The 24,273-nt window shown below is 38.5% G+C and overlaps 1 protein-coding gene and 1 pseudogene across 12 annotated transcripts in view; one reads left to right on the top strand and one right to left on the bottom strand.

The window, feature by feature from the left end:
* Positions 1-5,130: 5,130 nt before the first annotated feature.
* PRRC2C (proline rich coiled-coil 2C) overlaps positions 5,131-24,273 on the bottom strand; it is a 97,924-nt gene continuing 78,781 nt past the window's right edge. For 3 of the 12 annotated variants that reach the window (XM_065935690.1, XM_065935693.1, XM_065935689.1), the window contains exons 26-35: positions 22,584-22,787; positions 17,168-17,280; positions 16,796-16,932; positions 13,770-14,001; positions 13,421-13,543; positions 11,662-11,880; positions 11,231-11,334; positions 10,728-10,854; positions 9,651-9,887; positions 5,131-7,586 (exon numbers count right to left, since the gene is read on the bottom strand). In XM_065935690.1, the coding sequence (XP_065791762.1) occupies positions 7,329-7,586; positions 9,651-9,887; positions 10,728-10,854; positions 11,231-11,334; positions 11,662-11,880; positions 13,421-13,543; positions 13,770-14,001; positions 16,796-16,932; positions 17,168-17,280; positions 22,584-22,787 (1,754 nt within the window). In that variant the 3' untranslated portion in view covers positions 5,131-7,328. Of the gene's footprint in view, positions 7,587-8,056; positions 8,110-9,650; positions 9,888-10,727; positions 10,855-11,230; positions 11,335-11,661; positions 11,881-13,420; positions 13,544-13,769; positions 14,002-16,795; positions 16,933-17,167; positions 17,281-22,583; positions 22,788-24,273 lie in introns of all 12 variants that reach the window. The other 9 variants (XM_065935688.1, XM_065935691.1, XM_065935692.1 and 6 more) reach the window with 6 other exon arrangements.
* Positions 19,312-19,523, top strand: LOC136168701 (translation machinery-associated protein 7-like; annotated as a pseudogene).

Genomic DNA, 24,273 nt, shown 5'->3' with positions numbered 1-24,273 from the left:
CCCTACTGAACCGATTGATGGGGAAACTGAGCAGCAGAGAAGTTAGGCAGCTTCCCCAGGGGGCACAGAGCTACAATCCAAACCTAAGGTCAGTCCAGCTTCAAAGACACCACTGCAGAGCCAGGCGACTCTCCAGTTCTGCCTCAGTGCCAAGCCATTTCCTAAGGAATAAGAGGTGAGTCTCCATTCCTGCACACTCAGTCACACTCTTGAGGGGACATGGCTATTCTCAGAAGAGGAGTTGCAAGGGCCTGAACTCACCAGCCTGATGTTCTGTCTGCAAAAGTTTGTTCTCAGGAGAAAGCCCAACGGGCTCACCTTTGATGTCAGATCAGCTCAGGATATGACCCCTTCCACACCTCAGCTCATGGTCACTAAAGAAACACCCTTACTCTGCACAGACTCTGTTTCCACAGATCAGTTACTCCACAGCCTCCGTGAAGAAAAAGGCCCAAACCAGCTCACTGCTGCCAACTGCCTCCTGGACCTTTTTATCCTCCCGTAGTCAATCTTTCTCAGCAGCTTGTGTTAGTAGATTGATTCGTGCCCTTCGAAGGTAACAGCTGACACAGGTGTTCCCTGTGACCTTGATGAGAAATCCCCAAAGATGTTGCAGGGAGATGATGGGTCTTGAATGCAGAACAGGGGAAGGGATTTCAGCCACATGGGCAATGAGGAAGCACTGAGGCCAGAAAGCATGACATCTTGACCTGTTACCTACTGACATTTTAAAAACTAATTCATGTCCACCCCACTCCCAGCAGCATCATCATGATTGATTCCCCCTCCTTCCTGATGACTCAGCACTTCTGCTGAGGTGGCAGGTGCTTTGGCTTTCAAATAAAAGGGACTGATTGATTTCATGACTCTCACTTTTGAGCCAAAAGATATTAAGTAATTTTAGCTTTTTTATTTTTATTTTTTAAATTTATTTGGGTGCATCAGGCCTTAGTTGTGACACAGGGGCTTAGTTGCCCCATGACACGAGGGATCTTAGTTCCCCGAGCAGGGATTGAACCAGTGTTTTTCTGCATTGGGAGGCAGACTCTTTACCACTGGACTATCTGGGAAGTCCCTAATTTTAGCTTTTATGAGGCTGGGTTTTTCTACCTGTAAAAGAGGAGTAATATTCATAGCACCACTATTCATAATAACCAAGACATGTAAACAACCTAAGGGTCCATCGTGGGGCACACACACACAAACACAATGGAATACTACTCAGCCACAGAAAAGAATGAAATAATGCCATCTGCAGCAACATGGATGGACACAGAGATGGCCACACTAAGTCAGTCAGACAGAGATAGATACCATATGCTATTACTCTAATCTAAAATATGACACAAGCGAACCCATCTACGAAACAGACTCACAGACAGAGAGAACAGACTGTGGTTGCCAAGGGGGAGGTGGATGGGGAGGGAGGGGTCTGGAGTTTGGGGTGAGCAGATACAAAGCACTGTATAATATAAAGAATGGATAAACAATAAAGTCCTATTGTATAGCATATGAAACTATGTTCAATATCCTCTGATAAAACATAATGGAAAAGAATATATAGGTGTATAACTGAACCACTTTGCTGTATTGCAGAAATTAACACTATAAATCAAGTATATTGCAGTTACAAAAAGAAGCAATCTTCTCTCCCAGAGCAGTTGTGAGGATCGAGAAAATATTTGCAAAAATCCCTAATTTAACCCTATTTTGGTTTTAAGTATTTAAATGCATGTTTATATAAACATATCTATCTATATATATATATAAAACCGAGGATGAATATGAACATGTATGTATACTGCCCCTCCTGTACTACCGTGAATGTAAGCTTTTCCTCACAAACCCTCACAAATTCCTCACAAATTTAATGACTTGTTTTCCACTCACAATGTAGAATAAAACGAGAACATGTATTCTCTGTAACGTAATAGAAAAATGTACAACTATCAATATTATTACTAACTTTACAGCAAGGGCACTGAAATTTCTCTCTTAGGCTCCCTTAGTTGTGTGGAACACAGACCAAGGGTATCTCTCAGCCTTGCAAATAGCTGAGAAGAGAAGTGAAAAGCAAAGGGGAACGCAGAGTTCCAAAGACTAGCAGGGAGAAATAAGAAATCCTCCTTAAGTGAACAATGCAAAGAAATAGAGGAAAACAATAGAATGGGAAAGACTAGAGAGCCCTTCAAGAAAATTACAGATATCAAGGGAACATTTCTTGCAAAGATGGGCACAATAAATCACAGAAATGGCAAGGATCTAACAGAAGAAGAGAGTAAGAAGAGATGGAAAGAATATACAGAAAAACTGTACAAAAGAGGTCTTAACGACCTGGATAACCATGATGGTGTGATCACTCATCTAGAGCGTGTGGAGTGTGAAGACCACACACACGCTTCCTGGAGTATGAAGTCAAGCAGGCCTTAGGAAACATCACTATGACGAAAGCTAGTAGAGGTGATGAAATTCCAGCTATTTCAAATCCTAAAAGATGAAGCTGTAAAAGTTCTTCACTCAGTATGCCAGCAAATTTGGAAAACTCAGCGATGGCCACAAGACTGAGGTCAGTTTTCATTGCAATTCCAAAGATAGGCAATGCCAAAGAATGTTCAAACTACCCCCCAATTGTATTCATTTCACATGCTAGCAAAGTAATGCTCAAAATTCTCCAAGCTAGGCTTCAACAGTATGTGAACCGAGAACTTCCAGATGTTCAAGCTGGATTTAGAAAAGGCAGATTTTAGAAAAGAAACCAGAGATCAAATTGCCAAAACTTGTTGGATCATACAAAAAGCAAGATAATTCCAGAAAAACATCTACTTCTGCTTCATTGACTACCCTAAAGCCTTTGTGTGGATCAAAACAAACTGGAAAATTCTTAAAGAGATGGAAATATCAGATCACGTTACTTACCTCCTGAGAAACTTGTATGCAGATCAAGACCCAACAGTTAGAACCGAACATGGAACAAGACTGGTTCAAAATTGGGAAAGTACATCAAGGCTGTATATTGTCACCCTGCTTATTTAACTTAAATGCAGAGAACATCACGCAATATGTCTGGCTGGCTGAAGCACACGCTGGAATCAGGACTGCTGGGAGAAGTATCAACAACCTGATATGCAGATCAGTTCAGTCACTCAGTCATGGCTCTCCTTGCGACCCATGGACTGCAGCACACCAGTCTTCCCTGTCCATCACCAACTCCCGGAACTTGCTCAAACTTAAGTCCATCCAGTCGGTGATGCCATCCAACCATCTCATTCTCTATCATCCCCTTCTCCTACTGCCTTTAACCTTTCCCAGCATTAGGGTCTTTTCCAATGAATCAGTTCTTCACGTCAGGTGGCCAAAATATTGCAGATACTATCCTAATGGTACAAAGTGAAGAGGAATTAAAGAGTGTCTTGATGAAGGTGAAAGAGAAGAGTGAAGAAGCTGACTTAAAACAACATTAAAAATCCATGGCTGATTCATGTCAATGTATGACAAAAACCACTACAATATTGTAATTAGCCTCCAACTAACAAAAATAAATGAAAAAACAAAACAAAACAAAACGAAGATAATGGCATCTGGTTCCATCACTTCATGGCAAATAAATGGGGAAAAAATGGCAACAGTGGCAGACTTTTATTTTCCTGAGCTTACAAAATCACTGCAGATGGTGACTGCAGCCATGAAATTAAAAGATGCTTGCTTCTTGGAAGAAAGCTATGATAAACCTAGAGAGTGTATTAAAAAGCAGAGACATCGCTTTGCCAACAAAGCTATGGTTTTTCCAGTAGTCTTGCATGGATTTAAGAGTTGGACCATAAAGGAGGCTGGGCACCGAAGAATTGATGCTTTTGAATTGTGGTGCTCAAGAACTCTTGAGAGTCCCTTGGACAGCAAGGAGATCAAACTAGTCAATACTAAAGATCAGTCCTGAATATTCATTGAAAGAACTGATGATGATGCTCCAATACTTTCACCACCTGATGGGAAGAGCTGACTCATTGGGAAAGATCCTGATGCTGAAAAAGATTGAAGGCAGAAGTCGGTGACAGAGGAGGAGACCGTTGGATGGCATCACTGACTCAATGGATAGGAGTTTGAGCAACTCAAAGGATAGTGAAGGACAGTGAAGTCAGGCGTGCTGCGGTGCATATGGTCACAGAGTTGGACATGACTTACCGACTGAACAACACTACCAAGACCAAGATATAAAAAGATTGTGACTTCTGCCTTGGGTGCTTTTTTTTTGGATATTCCTGGAATACACAGGAATACCCATGTGCCTTTCCCTATGGCTAAGAAAGTGATTGCTTTGTGGGGGAGGCCTACTTGGCCATTCTATTCTTCCTAATTATACCTCAATGTACCTTTGGCAGGAAGGTTAAAAAAAAACAAAGCACATCATTCTGGGCTGCTGAAGAAAAGTTGGTAATATCTATGAGTAGTTGTTTTTCCCCCGTGAGACTTGAACACTCCCTCTTGGCAAGGGCTTCTCAGGTGGTTTAAGTGGTATAAAGAAACCGCCTGCCAATGCAGGAGACTTGGAAATTGGTTTTGATTCTTGGGTTGGGAAGATCCCCTGGAGTAGGAAATGGCAACTCACTCTAGTATTCTTGCCCGGATAATCCCCTGGACAGGGGATCCTAGCAGGATACAGTCCCTATGAGGCCACAAATAGTTGGACACAACTGAACACATCTCTTGGCAAAGAAGGGCCAGAATACACTGATCCATCCTTTCTGTCCCTCTACATCATCCTTGAACCTAGGATTTTCTCATCTGGAATCTCAAGCCTGATTAACGAAACTTCCTTCCTTTAACTCTCCACTGAATACTAATGCATTTGGGGGCTCCCTTTTCATTTCAGGTGAATAAATTGTTGACTTTGCTTTTTTTGCTCAGAAACCAGTAAGACCAAAATTTACATATAAATCTATTTATTAGCTAGCGTGTCAATAATTGATTAGTACTACCCAAATAATTTTAGAAGGTTTTAATCATACAATCAAGTTAAGCAGTATGGTCATATATAGGCAGGGGGAAGACAGAGTGACTGGAAAATGGTTACAGGAAACAAAGGTCAGGTATCAGTGACCGAAACCTCAAGACTTCAAGCCACCACAAGGCTATGCTCAGGTACGAACTGTCTTCTACATTCTCAGCACCTGACACATATATGAACCTGATCAGCTGACTAAATTATATCAAAGCCTCATCTCTTGCTTAAACTCTAGTTCAGGTAAAATATCCTTCTCCTTTGATATTTCTCTGTCGAGAGAAATGTGTTTTTGACAATAATTCTTTGGAGTAATTCTATGTTGGCATATGGAGTAAATTAGTGAGTTTTACCCAAACTTTACTGAGATTTATTTTGGGTCTTTCCATTTCCAGCCAGAAGAATGGTGATTCTATTGTCTACATTCAGCGGTTTACAACACCAAGATAGATGACTCTCCTCTTCCTTGACAGATTGTTTTCAAATGAACATGGCTACCTCGAGAACAGGGGCCATAAATACTATCCTCAAAAGACAGTCTTTACTTTGACTGAATAAGCTTTATTGTTCTTCAAAGTCAGGAATCAAGTTTTGGGGTGATATTTTTTCCCCCTAGAGTATAATGTACTCTGACTTCAGATTTTAGGAATGGATAGGAAGCGCCAAGACTCATTATTTAGAGAATACTTTATTAGTTTCTGTAATCAAACCCATGTAGATAAGACCTTACATATTTAATACAGTGCGTTACCCCTGTACAAATGGAAAAAATTATGTTTAATGTTTCTAGACCAATATGGCTGTTAATTTCTGTACAATGCCAACCCAACACGGTACAACTGGGATACTTTTTCCAAAGTTGACAGCACAGCTAAAGTTTCCAAAAATTCAAATTATATATATATATGTATATATATATAGATTTATTTATTTATATAAAAAGACCAATAGCAGTATGTTATGCATCAATAGCAGCAACAGCTTTTCCAAGTTCTGCAGTCATCTGAACAAAATTATAGAGACATCCAGCACACTCCATTAAAAAAAAAAAAGGTAAAAAACAAAACCTCAGAAAACAGCAAATTTCTGTTACTGTTGTGGTACCTGGCACCATTTTTTTTAAATTATATTTCTCAATCATCATCTGGAAAGAAAACATTCTAGAATAACGTCATTAAAAACAGATCTGATAAAGCACGGTCACTACTACATATCATAAAGCAGGTACAAGATATTTTACATTCACAGAGGTATGATACAGTACTGTCCTACATCTATAATACTAGAGGATGTAATTAAAAAGGCATTATTTGAGACTTGATTCTACTTTTCCAGCAGAGGGCCCAAAGGATGGTTATGACACAGCTCTGGTACATAAATGCACCTTCTTAGATAGGATTTCCTTTCTTTATTGGCATAGTTCTAGGTACTCACTGCTCTTCATGAACATCAGCTAAAAACCGTTTAAAAAAATAAACAAAAAACCACCACTGGATTCATACAAAGATGACTGAGGAGAGGCAAGTAGGACTCAACTTAAGTAGTATTTGACCAACTCCATCATATCTGAATGGTTAAGAGCTTCATGGAAGAAAGGAGATGCCAAGTAGCACTTCAAAGCTTTGGGCCACAACCAAAACACAGCATCATTTCAAACAGAAGCAGTAGCCAAACACTGCCCACTTGGATATGTTCAAGGATGTTGATGTCAGTATTTCATCATCTGCTCACTCATCCAGGAAGAAGGGGAGATCAGTTACTGTTCTTTGATTGTGTTCAACTCAATCACCATGTTACAAAAATAGCAAGCTGCCATAATAAAAAATAAGGCTCCTCTATCCAGCACCAGTTATCTTCTGTTCTTCACCACCAAGCCCCTAAATGCTATAACCATATCCCAAGAACATGAGGGAGCAAAGAAACCACATCTGATGTCTTAGCTGGGATCATCACATTGTTCAGGCTGAGCTATTACTCTGTGGTGTTATTTCCCTCATATTTCTGGTGTTTCATCTAACCATAAGGATATCAGTTCTACATTATATGCACTCAAGGAATGTGTGCACATATTCATGTACAAATTCTGACTGAAGATGCATGGCCGTCAACAGAGTGCACGTTATACAGTAGGTGCAAGCTGGCAAAGCCTCATTTTACTGGTGTAGCAGCTGTGTGTCAGTGTAAATTGCTCCTATGTCCCTTGTGCACCTCCAAGCTCTGGACAGGATAATGCCAGAGACCACTTTACCCCTTTGGCTGACGGCACTGTCTAACTTCATTCTCCCTCTTTCCCCTCTCCCTTCCCCTACCCCCTGCAATAACCCACAGCCTTTTAAGATTTTGTTTCTTCGGTTTTGATCGCCTGAGGTTTGATTGGTCCAGTTCTAATAGGTTTGGTGGCTATGGTGGGTGCAGGGGGTGGCTTTTCCTCTACTTTTTCCTGGCAGACACCAGGAGGGTCGGTCAGGGTTTCAGGAGGTTTACTTGAGTCACTGTCCACTTTCTGGGCTTTGCCTCCTATCTGTTTGTTCTGTTGCTGTTCAGAGAAGAACCGTTGCGTGGACTGAAGAACCTCTGCTCTCTGCTTTGCCTTAAAAAATGAGAAACAACAACTGAAAATGCTGCAGTATAACCAAAGCCTGTTAATCAATCTCAGTTCAAATTTTTTTACCAATCACAAATCAGTTTTCCCCATGTTGGTTTGGCCCCAAAGTACCTCATTGATCTGTCAGCTTTTAATGGATAGATTTCTTCCTATTTTTGAAAACATTCCATGTGATTAAAAAAAAAAAAAAAAACCAAAAAAAAAAAAAAAACCAACTGAAAAGAATAGGACCACCTCCCACCATCTTTCCAAAGTTTGCCCTTGTAAAAAAAATAATAAAATATAAATTGCTGTTGGTTTATATCTTTTCTGGAAGAAAACTTATTGATATCAAATTTTATTTAGGGAGCCTGCTTGCAAATTTGAAAACATATAAATTTAATACTTAAAACTTCTATTTATCAATATGTGGTCTACAATAAAATGAAAAGGAAGCACTTATATTGTGGCATTACCAACACCTAGGACCAAATGTCTTGTGGCTGAGTCCTCTTCCCACAGCTCTCTTCTGCAGGGGAAGAGCATCAGAAATTAGTAACTACAACTTCACTTGATCACTAAGTTCTGATAGCTCCTACCACATTCTGAGCTGGTAAAATAATTTCCTAGTTTTATTGACGCTGTGCCCCCAAAGAATATACTTACGTCAATCTGTAAATTATATCACCATAACATACACAATTAAGACTAAAAGTTTCTACACCTCTTGCATATAACAAAAGCTCTTCATGTTCCACAGGTAACCTGTACTATTTAAAGATCTGAAGCAATTTCATGACATCTGTATCCTTTTCCACCCCATTATTAAGCTCTAATGTCATTTCCAACATGCGGATGTAGGAAAATCAAGTGGCAAGGAGGCAACAGAACTGGAAACCAAGGCCAAATGGTTTCCAAAGATTTCTACACATATAGTATTTTTAATAGTTATGAATGGATGGAAATCCTAGGTACGCAGCCTTAATAAAAGTAGATAACATTCAACAAGTGTTTCACTGCAGGGCAATCTTTAAATCTGATTATTTAGGATCACAAACAAGGGACATCAACCCAGAAAGAAACTTTACTGAATCAACGGAATTTTCTAACAGGATTGTCCTAAACATGTTTCTAATTCAGAATAAAGCGTGACTATGGACATTTCCCATTTGAGAGCAGTAAGCTTTTCTTTGTTCTCATCTTGCCTGATATATATAGTGACAAAATTGGCAAAAGTACTAAGACTTCAAAAGTCAAGTCTAAGTAAATATAGAAACAGAAATAAATTATTCAGCTAGCTGTACTGGCAGACAGGTTAAGTTTATGCTGCAAGAACTGTCCCCACACAGACTCTTCAAGGCACCCTTCTGCGTTTAGCAAACCTCATGTTTATCAGTGCCTTTTATTATGAAGGATCCCAAAGTGCTTTTTGAGTTCTTCATTTACAACTACACAATCAGTTGTGGAATACAGAAGCCTCAGATGGCAGGCAAAAAAAAAAGTTATGAAACCAGTTTGAGAAGAAAACTATACTTGGATGCTTGGATGACTCATGAAGGAAGAAAAATCAAGATAACATGCCTTACCCATTCCAGAGTTTTCACATAACAATGATTTTTATCTTGGGATGGGGGTGGAGGTGGGAAGGGAAGGAAAAAAAGAAAGAAAACGGGGAATCCTGTAATAATACATATTATTTATTTGCTCTTCCCAAAAAATGTAGCAGCTAAACTCAGATCTCAAATATTTATTCTATAAACAATTCATTTGGCCACAGAGTTTAAAATGTTAACTTCTTTGCTGACTAGAGTTGCAAAAACAAGAAACAAACAAAAAACAAAAATATAAAAAAGAAAAAGAAAAGTGTGTGTGTGTGGGGGGGGGGGTGGGGGGAGTAAGAAGAAAAAAAATTAAATTAAAAAAAGGAGGTGGGGATGAACAAAAGTAGTTAGTCTGGTTAAGTCTGCTAAGACAATGAATGCCTGGATATGCAGTTATGGGTCCAGAGGCATCTTAAGACATGGTTCAGAGACAGATCCGTGCTCTGTTGGCTGTTAACACTGTACTAACCTTCATGTCTTGTTCAGCCTTCAGCGCAGCCTGGGCCTGATTACCTCTGACTCCAGACAGTGATCCACAAGGACCCCTGGCTACATGTGGCAAACGAGCATGGCTCATGAGGCCTGTGGTCAGCGGAGGAGGCATCTGACTGGCCAGTGCCATTGGCGGCCTCTGAACGGGCGCTGGGAAGGTGTTAGTATGTGGGGCTCTTACCAATGGAGGGACCAGGTTAGGTTGAGAGAGAATCTGAGTGAAAAAAACAAAACATACAACATTGAACTGTTAAAAAAAAAAAAAGCCAACTAGACTAGGTTGGCTTATCCCAGAGTAAATCTGTGCCCATTCTGTCAGTGAAAGGAAGTGTATGGGTTTGTGCCATTCTATTACGGGACCAAGAAGAAACATTCTCCATGCTTGGAGACTCTAACAAAAATTAGGCAAAGCTTGCTATGGCACTTCAGTTGGTTCAAGCATTTCAGCTACAAATTCTGAAGGGGAAATAGAAAGGCTATTAAATAGGATATCTTTTAAAAAAGATATAACTGCAGAAAAGGCACATATACCAAATATAATCTGAAGATAAATGAAAATAGTACTAATCAACAAATATATGAGTTCTTATCAACTTTAGTTAGTCCTTCCATACGATTATCAAAGGGAAGAGAAGCCAACACGTTTACATATATATTAGAACAGCTTTTAGAATTTCTACATCAATTGCATATAGTTACCTTTAGAAAACAAAAACCAAACCCCCCTCCCCAACTTTAAAACTAGAAAACGTTAAGCACTGGGACCCTTCTCTGAAAAGTCAGCTTCTTCAAAAGATAAAAGGTTTGGGAGTGAAATAAGTTTTTAGAGCTGTGTGGGGAATCTTTTGACTATATTTCAATTGTCTGCTTTAGAACTATATGGTTACTACTTGTGTCTAGCTAAAAATTGTACAGAATATATTTGAATGTCATAAACTTACTAAAAACTTTCTAAACTGGTTATAATATGGCAGGATTACAAAATCAGAGAATTAGCCAGATTAGCAATCACTTGCAATTAAGTAATACTCATTTCTCATTTATATCTGCCCACCTGGGGTGCAAACTGTGTAGGAAATGGTTGTGTCATTCTCACAGTGGCAGGGGCTGACTGGAACTGCTTCTGATAGACAATGCTGTTCATTTTGCTGGACTGGCTGTTCGGACTTGTGGAAGTAGCCCTTGGAAAGAAGCCATCACTGGTCAGTAACAGTAGTGCCACAAAAGTAATGCTGTTAGATTTTTAGAGACATTGTTTTTGGTAGATTCATCATACTTGGTAGTTGATGAAAATTTACTGGAGTTACCAAACATTATGCTGGGAATGAAAGTGCAGATGTGGGAAAGCATACTAGCTTGATTTTCCCAGGGTTAAAATTCTTTCCCCTCGAAAATATAGTATAACAAATACATTCCTTATTATAATTAAGCTTAAATAATAGCTTAACATTGAGGGTAAAACCATGAGAATGTCTTTTGCTTATATTAAGTAACTAACAGAAACAAGGTACCCAGCTATTTGGAAATTCTGTAAGCAAATTTAAATGCCCATTTTACCTGAAAGGACTAGATGTTGGTGTGGTGCTTCTGCCACTGATTGGAGGAGTGCCTGGTTTTATATCAATGCCACTTCCAAAGGCTTTTAGTTCCATTTCAGACATCTGAGGAAGAGCATAAAGTAAACTTAACATTTTTGCAATTCCATAAATTAAAGTGCTGTGTTTAGTATTTTATCTATGATAATTTCATCTGGCACAGAGCAAAGAACCTTAGAACAAGATTTTATGATTTCTTTGTTATCAGGTAAAAACAGAGGGGCCTAAACACATTAATAGTGAGTAGATTAAAAAATAAGTATACTGAGTCTGATATTTTTTGGGGAGTGGAAGAAGCTGATGGACTTGATTCTTATCGACTACACAGATACATAAATCTAAACTCATGGCCTTAAATTCTCAAAGAAACTACATACGTTTCTCTTCACTTACCTTTCCTGTGGTTGCGATCATGCTATGCTGTGTTCCAGCGGGGATCAACCCCCTGAAAGGCTGGCTTACTTGGGCAGTACGACTCATGCTCTGGGCCTGTGCTTGTGGGGCAGTATGCTGTAATGGGGGCTGAAGAGTCTGAGGCAGAGCAATTAAAGGCTGCCCCGTAGATCCAAAATTAGGCAAAGAAAGCTGGGATGCTGGCAAAGGTACTGTAACCTAGAAAATAAGCAAACAGAAACTGCAGCAATTTGCTTAATCTATTGTACAAATATCTCTTTAACTATATACATGACTCTTCAAATACTTCTGAGTAAGATTTTAAACAGAATACTTCAATCTATTAATATATTTCACAAGTAAATATCTTGATTAGTGACTACTTCCATTATTTTATTAAATGTGCAACAATAAAACAGATTAGCAGCAGTATGAAATAATTATGACTGTCTTTGAATTAATCCACAGTATGTCTTAATAACCCCAGAATACAATAAAATCATGAACATACACTTTAAGAAAGTAGTTACAACTTTCATTTTTACAATAAATGTTTTTTATATTGTTTTACGGTGTGGTCAAAATGAGCTTTGACCAAAAAAAAAAAAAAAACCCTTTCTGTTGTCATACGGTATTTAATTTGAATGTCAATATGGTGATATTTTCTTAATTTTCATCCCCTAAAATACCCACCAAAAATAGCTATGAGAAAATGACTAATGGCTTGCCTCTCTCCTCCAGCCCTCCACCAACCTTTTTAAAGAGTAAGCCAATTTATGAGATTGTCAGGACACAGTTTCATAAAAATATATATTTCATTGAAAATTATTATTACATTCACATACTTCAGAAATGTTTTTGTTATTTTTACCCTATCATACTCTGCTGCACAGTCCTATGTATTATATTAACCAGTGTGGGTGGTCTTTAGGGTCTTCCTTCACCTCTAGCATGAATGGGTAAAGCATTTACCACACTTACATGTAACTGCATGTCCTGGACAATGGTTTTCAAATCTTTAGATTTGAAACAAAAGGTGGAATCTTTTGCTAAAATAATTGATTATATAAAAATCCATTTTAGGGACTTCTCTGGTGAACCAGTGGCTAAGACTCCACGGAACTGAGGCTAAGTTCCCAATGCAGGGGGCCTAGGTTTGACACCTGGTCAGGAAACTAGATCTCACATGCCAAACTACTGATCTTGCATGCCACAATAAAGACCTTGTGTGCCGCAACTGATACGAAATAAATATTTATTAATAAATAAATTTTAAAAAGTCCCCTTTAAAAAGAGGTATTATCTAGGGTGAAACAGATCACCAGTCCAGGCTGGATGCATGAGACAAGTGCTCGGGCCTAGTGCACTGGGAAGACCCAGAGGAATCAGGTGGAGAGGGAGGTGGGAGGGGGGATCGGGATGGGGAATACTTGTAAATCCATGACTGATTCATGTCAATGTATGACAAAAACCACTACAATACTGTAAAGTAATTAGTCTCCAACTAATAAAAATAAATGGGAAAAAAAAAAGAGGTAAAGAGCATTACTGATTTTATGGGAAGTGGGGGTGGGAAGAGGGGTGGTGTAAGACTGAAACATGTCCCACTACCAGTGGACCCCAGAGAATTCCTAAATTCCTCAGAAAAAAAGCCTGAGGCCAGTGCACCATCTCCCCATCTTGGTTCTATTTAAATCCCCCAACAACAACAAAAGCAACAGCAACAACAATAATAATAAAGAAAATTGAGGAAATTTACCATGCCATAGTTTACCTGCTGGAGAGCACTTGGTGACTGGGCAGTGTTATAAAAATTTGTCTGACCAGGCTGTTGTACTTGTCCAGAATAAAGATTTGAAGCCTGGGTAAGATTCGCTCTAGCCTAGAAAATATTTTGTAAGAAGTAAGATTGAAATACTTTCCAATTCAGGTATCAAAGGTTATGACTTCAAAGTAATCTCAAAGAATCTTAGCATTAGACAGAAAGGAAGATCTTGTTTTTTTTCACTGTGTCTTTTAACACTTTTCTTTTTCTTTCAAAACTTTTTCTTAAATAATTTGCTGAACAGGAATACAAAAACAGTGCATGAATCTAGCTCTTGCCTTACCTGGAGAAGATGAGTATCGATCAGTTGAGAACCTCCTAGTCCTGATGCCTGACCCAGCTGATGTTCATACAATATGGGAATAGGTTGAGTATTTGAAGTTTGTTGGAAGGCAAGACCTGACTGTGCTTTAGCAAGTTCCTGGTGTTGGACAGCTGGAAAGTTGTGGATGGCAGTACCAGAAAGGACCATAGATGGCTGGGACAGACTGCTTTGCATAAAGGCTGGCTGAGATCTACAGAAGTATTAAAGAGAAAAGGCATGTTTTAATCTGGACTTTTAAGAATGAGTATCTCAAATGACCAAATACTCTACTTAGCATAACTAAAGAGGCAGAGAATACAGACTGTCTAAAGCACTTGTTTCAAGATTTATTGAGCCCTATATACAGTGAAGCTCCACACGTTAAACTTCTGGGAAAAGGTTTATTATTACTCTTGTTGAGAAAATGCTAAGATTTTTTTCTCTTTAACAATGGGAATAATTCTATTTTCCTGTGTTCATTAGCAAGCTCAGAACCAAATCTGTTGTTTTTCTCTTTGATATTACCAGTCTATTCGAATTTATAGCACCAACAGCTCTGATTTTTAATATCTGTACTTCATTACAGATAATATATACATAGTATACATATATAAACATATAGTACACATATTTCAAGACCTCTATGGAATAAAGCAGAGTAGTAGTTAACAATAGGAGGACCCACAAAATTCTGTTTTGTTAACTGAAGCATAACGGACTCATAACTAGTTTCAGGTGTACAATGTAATGATTTGGTGTTGGCATACATATGCAAAATAATCACCACAATGTGTCTAGTTAACATCAGTCACTATACATAGTTACACATTTTTTTTTCTTATGATGAGAGACTTTTTAAGATCTCTTAGCAATGTTCAAATATTCAAAACAGTATTACCCTTAAAGGGTATAAGACTCCCTTATAAAATAAATCATGGCGATGTAATGTGCAACATGGTGACTATAGTTAATAATACTGTATCGCATATTTGAAGGGTTTTTAAAAACATACAATGCTGAAATCTAACCCCAGACTACCCTATTATTTCTGGGATGGAGGCAGGAACAAAACCCACTAAGCAGGAACATCTTTCTAAGGACGCAATTAATTTTTACATCTACTTGTAATGCTTCAAACATAAAATGTGAAAACGTCAGGATACAGTTAAAACTACCCCATCCTGGCAGAAATTAATTCCAACGATTCCTTGTTAATAAATACTATGTTAATTAGGTTCAGAACATGAAACAGCAGAATGACGTGGAAGGGCTACAAACAACTACTTTCAAAGTTGAAACTGGTGCCTTCCAGGTAGCCATTTGTCACAATTACATATACATTTACACACACACATACACATACGCACTACATATATATACTTAAAAAGTTCATCTTCTAAGGCAATTGTTAAAATGAGAGTTACAAATACAGAATGTCAGTGCATTGCAAATCCATCTCCCATGACTACTGAAGACATTACTAATTACTGAAACTGTTTAACATAGTTCAAAGGTAGCGAACTTTTCAACATTGTTTCAAACAGCCAATTAAAAGGAGATTGGTTTTGATATTAAATCTATTTGCTATTTCTAAATCCACTAAAGCGTTTAATAAACACGTGTTTTCTGGATGTTTGCGCTTGTGGAGTCCGGGATTTTTGTCGCTGCTGTTTTGAGTGCAGTCTTAACCGCTGGAAGTCCCTCTGCTCAACTTTCAAGTTTTACTATAAATTTCAATAAAATCTCAAATTTAACAACATGAGAGACTGCCTATAGTTAGGGTAAATAATTTTACTTGTACTGAGAATTTTTTGGAATAACCAAACTAAATGACAAGAGTAATACCAGAATTATATAATTAGTATTAATTATACAGATGTACTCAATGCTACTGAATAATCTTTAATAAAAAACAAAAGCGAGAGCCACATTTTTTAAGTTTACTAATAATTCTGCTCCTTTGAGAAAGTGTGACTAGCTGAGACCACCTTCTTTAGGAATGAAATGTGATCTGTAGAAATGAGCTGTATCAATTGATGCCAATTTTAATCTATAAAGTATGGAAAGTCTACCTGAATCACTTAAAAGGCAAATCTCTAAAAGGAAATGCCTAATTTTGCAAGCCTATACACTAAATGTCCTGAAAGGGATTTCTTTTCCTTTTTGATGGTTCAGAGCCATTACCATGAGTACTGATGACAGGTGTACCATGATGATGAATGAGTTATGCCATGATCACTGCTATCATTCAACTCTTACCCCACCCTGCCAGTCTCATTAAGTTGGAGATGAGAGACACCTGGGTTAAATCCAGGACCTGCCACTTATTTGTACTGTAACATTAGGATAAAAACAAAACAAAACCAACAACCTCTTCAAATGTCAAATGGGGATGACTTAATCTACTTTATCTGGTTTTGGGAAAACTAAGTTAGTATATGTCAAGGGCTGAGTAATATATATAAAGTTCGATAAAGATCAGTTTTTATTATTTGCTTAATTTCAAAGATAACAGGATGAACCTTTAAAAAGAATGATTTCTTCTATACTATATTCATCACGACTACTTCTGCTTCCTGTTTTAAACACTTTACTTCTCTTGCTTTTATTACACTCCATCCTGGCCTCTGTCTCCTTACACACTGCTATCATCTGCTGTACCTAAGCTCTTACACACAGCAAGTCTGATTTACAGTTGTCAGCAGCGAGGTGGCACTTACACCGTTAGGTCCTTAAGTAGTTTTTCTCTGTGATTTCTAATTTTTATGGGGCTGATGTTAGCCTCTTCTTCAAGAAGCTTTGAAGCTTCACTTTGTTCAATAAAGTCTGAGAGAAATTACCAGAGGCTGAAGTTCATGACATACATGCAACAAAATTATATAATGAAGTTTATAAGAAGGTCATCTTGCTTTTGGGGGGAAGAAGGGGACAGACAGGATATGGCAAGAAGGTCCAGCAATTACATTGTTTCCAACATCATCACAAACATAATTTTAAAGCTTTACCTGTATGGCTGAAGTGAAGAACTGAATAGTTCCTGAGCCTGGGAAACAGCAGGCCCAGCACCCAAACTCAGCTGGGCCTGATGCTGTCCTTGTAGTGGGGCATAAATAGGGATTGGGATCTGCTGAACTGAAGTTGGCTGCAATGCAATGTAAAAACAGTATGTGAACACCATATACACAAGCGACACACTTGGAAAATAAAAATGTGAGACATAAAACAAAACATTAATGCTACATATCACTTCCTTTTGAAAACAAAACAAAATGTAAATATCTAAAATTCCTTTCCAATCCATTACTAGTTCTAAACTGAACCCCCAAATACTATTACACCATAAACATGATTGGGTGAAAGAAGGCTGTGATATTTACCTGAGAGAGACCCGGTTGGAAGCCTTGTTGCTGAGCCAAGGATGGTGGAGCCAGTCGTGCATGTTGGGTATTGAATAGATGACTTGTGTCCATGTAGAAAGCTGGGATCTGAGCTACAGATTAGCAGGAAAAACAAGAAGCAATGAGTGTCTCACCTTCAGAATCTTCCAAACAGTAACCCCAAACCAAACTTTAAAGCAGACTTCATATTAAGTGAGCCTTCTGAAAATTCATATAGCTAAGGAAAAACTAGAAATGTGAAAAGATGCAAAAGGAAAAAGATGCAACACTTCTACCTGACAGGTATATGCAAATTAAAACAATGACACTCTCGTACTTGTGGAAGGTAGGAAAAAAACACTCATATACTGCCACTGGGGTATAAACTAGCAAAATTTTATATAATCCACAAAAATTAAAAATGAACCAGCAAATCCACTCTAATTTTAAATCTACCAATTAGAACTTAGCAAAATATTTCAAAAGAATTATGCCAATTTATACGCTCCTTGGAAGAAAGCTATGACCAACCTAGATGCGTATTAAAAGGCAGAGACATTACTTTGCTGACAAAGGTTCGTCTAGTCAAAGCTATGGTTTTTTTTAGTAGTCATGTATGGATGTGAGAGTTGGATCATAAAGAAAGCTGAGCACCGAAGAATTGATGCTTTTGAACTGTGGAGAAGACTCTTGAGAGTCCCTTGGACTGCAAGAGATCCAACCAGTCAATCCTCAAGGAAGTCAGTCCTGAATATTCATTGGAAGGACTGCTGCTGAAGCTGAAATTCCAATACTTGGGCCACCTAATGCCAAGAACCAACTCACTGGAAAAGACCCTGATGCTGGGAAAGACTGAAGGCAGGAGAAAGGGACGACAGAGGATGAGATGGTTGGATGGCATCACTGACTCAATGGACATGAGTCTGAGCAATCTCCAGGAGCTGGTGATCGACAGGGAAGCCTGGCGTGCTGCAGTCCATGGGGTCGCAAAGAGTAGGACATGACTGAGTGACTGGACTGAACCAACTAGAATTTGGCAAAATATTTCAAAAGAATTATGCCAATTTATATGCTCAATAGCAATGTGCTTTAACAGCCTAATAATTGAAAGAATTTGGTATAGATTCTTAACAGATTTCTTCTCCATGTTGATACTCACTGCTTTGCGTTATGTTGTTTTTATATAACAGTATGTTTGGGAGAACTTTCCATGTTGCTTTCATTATCATTATAAACAGTCCTGCAATGAATGAACACCCTCATACATATATCTCTGATTAACAAGTAGGTTTATCTATATGGTAAGACTCCACGCTGGCTTCCCTGGTGGGCTCAGTGGTAAAGAAACCACCTGCCAAAGCAGGAGACTCGGGTTTGATCCCTGGTCTGGGAAGACCCCACATGCTGCAGAGCAGCTAAGCCTCTGTGTGCCACAACTACTGAGCCCAAGTGCCTAGAGCCTGTGCTCTGCAACAAAGGAAGGCATTGCAATGAGAAGCCTTCAAACCACAGACAGTGATGATGAACACAAAAAACATTCTGAGAGTGATGATGAACACACAAAACATTCTGAGATACTTTCCTAAAAGAATTATGCCAACTTAAACGCTCACTGGCAATGTGCTTTATTAAAGCCTAGGAAAATACCTAGGAAAAATACCTATGGATCCTTACAGATACTGGGTATTAAATATGCTAAGTATTATCAATCATCCTAGTATTTCCCAAATAGAAAGACAAAAAAGAGCCTCACTGTCCTTTATTCTGAACTTAAATCATGAGTGAGCCTGAATATTTTTCATTTATTTACAATTTAACTCTGCTTAACGTGTTCGTTTCTAAGGCAAACCATTCAGTATCACGGTAATGCAAGTTTATGCCCCAACCAGTAAGGCTGAAGAAGCTGAATGGTTCTATGAAGACCTACAAGACCTTCTAGAACTAACACCCCAAAAAATATATCCTTTTCACTATAGGGGACTGGAATGCAAAAGTAGGAAGTCAAGAAACACCTGGAATAACAGGGAAATTTGGCCTTGGAGTACAGAAAGAAGCAGGGCAAAGGCTAATAGAGTTTTGCCAAAAGAATGCACTGGTCAGCTCCGCTTCTGGTGGCAGGGTCTGGGGAAGGGGTGGCAGGCACCATGTCGGGCCGCGAAGGTTGCAAGAAAAGGCCCTGAAGCAGCCCAAGAAGCAAGTCAAGGAGATGGATGAGGAAGATAAGTCATTCAAGCAGAAGCAGAAAGAGGAGCAGAAGAAACTTGAGGAGCTAAAAGCAAAGGCCGTGGGGAAAGGCCCCCTGGCCACTGGTGGAATTAAGAAATCTGGCAAAAAGCAAGCTGTTCCTTGTGCCTGAGGCAATGATGACCCTTAGTTCCATTCCTGTTAAAACACCTGGATTCCCTGCCATGATATCTGATGCTGCCTATAGCTAAAATGAAGTGTTGTCTTGGAACCTATCGTACATTTAAGAATAAACTTCTGTAAAAAAAAAAAAAAAAAGAAAGAAAAAAAAGAACGCACTGGTCATAGCAAACACCCTCTTCCAACAACACAAGAGAAGACTCCACATGTGGACATCACCAGATGGCCAACACCGAATCAGGTTGATTAGACTCTTTGCAGCCAAAGACAGAGAAGCTCTATACAGTCAGCAAAAACGAGACCGGAAGCTGACTGTGGCTCAGATCATGAACTCCTCATTGCCAAATTCAGATTTAAATTGAAGAAAAGTAGGGAAACCACTAGACCATTCAGGTATGACCTAAATCAAATCCCTTATGACTATACAGTGGAAGTTTCAAATAGATTTAAGGGACTAGAACTGATAAGAGTGCCTGATGAACTATGGACGGAGGTTCGTGACACTGTACAGGAGACAGGGATCAAGACATTCCGCAAGAAAAAGAAATGCAAAAAAGCAAAATAGCTATCTGAAGAGGCCTTACCAATAGCTGTGAAAAGAAGAGAAGTGAAATGCAAAGCAGAAAAGATATACCCATTTGAATGCAGAGTTTCAAAGAATAGCACAGAGAGATGAGAAAGCCTTCCTCAGCGATCAGTGCAAAGAAATAAGAGGAAAAATATAGAATGGGAAAGACTAGACATCTCTTCAAGAAAATTAGAGATACCAAGGGAACATTTCATGCAAAGATGGGCTCAATAAAGGACAGAAACGGCATGGACCTAACAGAAGCAGAAGATATTAAGAAGTGGCAAGAATACACAGAAGAACTGTACAAAAAAGATCTTCATGACCCAGATAACCATGATGTTGTGATCACTCACCTAGAGGCAGACATCCTGGAATGTGAAGTCAAGTGGGCCTTAGGAAGCATCACTATGAACAAAGCTAGAAGAGGTGATGGAATTCCAATTGAGCTATTTCAAATCCTAAAAGATGCTGCTGTGGAAGTGCTGCACTCAATATGCCAGCAAATTTGGAAAACTCAGCAGTGGCCACAGGACTGGAAAAGGGCAGTTTTCATTCCAATCCCAAAGAAAGGCAATATCAAAGAATGCTTAAACTACTGCACAATTGCATTCATCTCACATGCTAGTAAGGTAATGCTTAAAATTCTCCAAGCTAGGCTTTAGCAATACGTGAACCATGAACTTCCAGATGTTCAAGCTGGTTTTAGAAAAGGCAGAGGAACCAGAGATCAAATTGCCAGCATCTGCTGGATCATCGAAAAAGCAAGAGAGTTCCAGAAAAACATCTATTTCTGCTTTATTGGCTATGCCAAAGCATTTGACTGTGTAGATCACAATAAACTGTGGAAAATTCTTAAAGAGATGGGAATACCAAACCACTGGACCTGCCTCTTGAGAAACCTGTATGGAGGTCAGGAAGCAACAGTTAGAACTGGACATGGAACAACAGACTGGTTCCAAATAGGAAAAGGAGTATGTCAAGGCTTTATATTGTCACTCTGCTTATTTAACTTATATGCAGAATACATCATGAGAAAGGCTGGGCTGGATGAAGCACAAGCTGGAATCAAGATTGCTGGCAGAAATATCAATAACCTCAGATATGCAGATGACACCACCCTTATGGCAGAAAGTGAAGAGGAAGTAAAGAGCCTCTTGATGAAAGTGAAAGAGGAGAGTGAAAAAATTGGTCTAAAGCTCAACGTTCAGAAAACTAAGATCAAGGCATCTGGTCCCATCACTTCATGGCAAATAGATGGGGAAACAGTGGAAACAGTAGCTGACTTTATTTTTGGGGGCTCCAAAATCACTGCAGATGGTGACTGCAGCCATGAAATTAAAAGACGCTTACTCCTTGGAAGAAAAGTTATGACCAACCTAGACAGCATATTAAAAAGCAGAGACATTACTTTGTCAACAAAGGTCTGTCTAGTCAAGGCTATGGTTTCTCCAGTAGTCAGGTATGGATGTGAGAGCTGGACTATAAAGAAAGCTTAGTGCCGAAGAATTGATGCTTTTGAACTGTGGTGTTGGAGAAGACTCTTGAGAGTCCCTTGGACTTCAAGGAGATCCAACTAGTCCATCCTAAAAGAGATCAGTCCTGGCTGTTCATTGGAAGGACTGATGTTGAAGCTGAAACTCCAATACTTTGGCCACCTGATGCGAAGAGCTGACTCATTTGAAAAGACCCTGATGCTGGCAAAGACTGAGGGCAGGAGGAGAAAGGGACGACAAAGGATGACATGGTTGGATGGCATCACCGACTCAATGGACATGAGTTTGGGTAAACTCCAGGAGTTAGTGATGGACACGAAGGCCTGGCGTGCTGTAGTCCATGGGGTCACAGAGTCAGCACAACTGAGCTCCTGAACTGAATGTTGTGGAATTTAGTAGGATGTTACCCCTCCTAATATATAAATTTCTTTCTTTGTTGTTCTTAGGTCAGATAACAAACTTTGGTTCTCTGTAGAGGGTTGGTTCCAGGATACCACCCTCACTGTCCCTGGCCCAGATACCAAAATCTGCAAATGCTCAAGTCTCTTATGTAAAATTGGGTACATTGTTTGCATATAACCCAAGCATATCCTTTCATATACTTTAAATCTCTAGGTTACTTATAATACCTAATACAATGTAAACACTACATAAATAGTTATCCATACGCAGACAATACAAGCTTTGTTTTTTGGAAATTTGTGAAATTTTTTTCAAATGCTTTCAATCCATAGCTGATTATATCTGCAGACTTGGAATCCACGGGTACACTAATTTGTCTTCTATCTATGTAACATATGTATAAGATAGAACTGTCACAAGCCCCTGAAGATTTACCAAAGAGAGACAGCATTCAATTCTATAAGCAAACAAATTTGCAAAGCAAATAAAAAAAAAACACAAACTTGAAAAGGGAAAGAGAAAAAGCAGAAGCATTAAAACATCTTCATTTTCTAAATTCCTTATATTCAAATCTTAAAAATCTTACCTGCTGCAGACTGAGACACATAGACCTGTGGACTCTGTTGTTGCTGAGCAATAAGGGAAGGCATACAGCTTAACTGTGAAAAATGACTTGCAGAAGGCAGGCTGCTTGTTTGTAATTGTTGGGGTTTCACTTTACAGATATTAGGAGGGTCTGATGTGGTTGTAGATTTTGTACTCAAAGAAGAAGTAGTATATGTACCAGCTCCTACATTGGGGAGAGGGATAAAATGAGAGAAGTGTAATATATTTAAGTAAATTCAAGCAAATTCAGGTAAATTCATCAATTGGAAACTGGAAAATTAATATTTATGCCGAGTAAGTACTTATTATGTACTTATATACTGCATCTCAGACCAAAAGTGGATATGAAGTGGCTTATAATAGGAAGAAACAATTATCAGATGCAACAGGACTACAAAATCTGGAGAAAGATAAATAGAAAATTTAAATATAAACTCATAAAACAAGAAGGCTGAGAGTCTATAACATTGTCATAGCTTAGTGTCAAATTAATACATAGTTTTCAATCATCACAAAGGATAATCAAGAATTTATTCATTTACGGTGAGACATAAATACAAGCACATAAATGGGCCTTGACAGACCACAACTGCTCCCCAAATGTCACAGAAACTTAAGGTTAGATTTTTTTCCTCTTTGTGGCAAAATACCTTAAGGAGCTTTAGAATGTCAAATAGATATTTGAACATCTATTAAAGGCTAGGCATAAACATAAGAAACACAGGAAAAAGTGCTGTACCTTAAGAATAATTATTACTAACGTAATATAAAAATTTAATGTAAACTGCTCCTAGAAAGACACACAAACTTAAGACTATTCTCTCCTTGTATTTAGTAATACTTTAAAAACAAAACTATTAATAATACTACAGTAAATAACAATACAGGTATTTGACTCAAAAGTCAGATGTAATAGTTATTATTATTTTCAGACATCAAATGATGTTCTAAGAGAGGACTAAGATTGAGGTATCTCTTTTCTTCCATTTGGATGACCAGGCAAGAAGGTCCTTGTTAAAAACTTATCCTAGTTGAGGGAAATGTAGGGAAACTAGCCCCAAGGAAAGGAAGTAGTTGGGTTCCAAAGAAAAAAGCAGAAAGTTTCTCAATCTCTTTATTTCTTAATCTTCCTACCGTACTCTCCTCCTGGTTCCTTTACAGCATCATTCCCTATCCCCAAGCAGTCTGGGGCCTAAGCTGTTAATATTTATATAATGAAGATGTCTTGCAAATGGGTCGTGGAAGAAGTACAGTTGGAATACTGTCTTTGATGTGAACCTCTGGGTTTGTCTTAATACATATGTCTGATTCCAGATAATATCAAATGACTGTAGTACAACCTGAAGTATAGTCCTTTTGGTGCTTAAAACTAGCACAGCAACTGGAATACTGAAAATCATTACTGCCATCACTAAATGAAAACTAGTCAGAGAAAGTAAATTCTGTGCTGTATACATTTTACATGTGTTGGAAAAGGACTTTCCCACTGTTTCGGAAATATAGACAGTATTAGGAAAGCTTAAAATGAAACTTCTATTTTCAGAAGAAACATGGTTATGCATATTGTAAAAGGCTGTACCTTCATAGAGTCAAATACTTCATCTCTGGTTCTTTAAGAATGATAAAGCCCCATATGAGATAAAGGATTACACACTAGTGAAACATTTAAG

This window comes from Muntiacus reevesi, chromosome 5, assembly GCF_963930625.1.
Source record: "Muntiacus reevesi chromosome 5, mMunRee1.1, whole genome shotgun sequence".
NCBI classification, from domain to species: domain Eukaryota; kingdom Metazoa; phylum Chordata; class Mammalia; order Artiodactyla; family Cervidae; genus Muntiacus; species Muntiacus reevesi.
The sequence above is the reverse complement of the archived record's forward strand: the minus strand, read 5'-3'. Positions and strand labels throughout refer to the sequence as shown.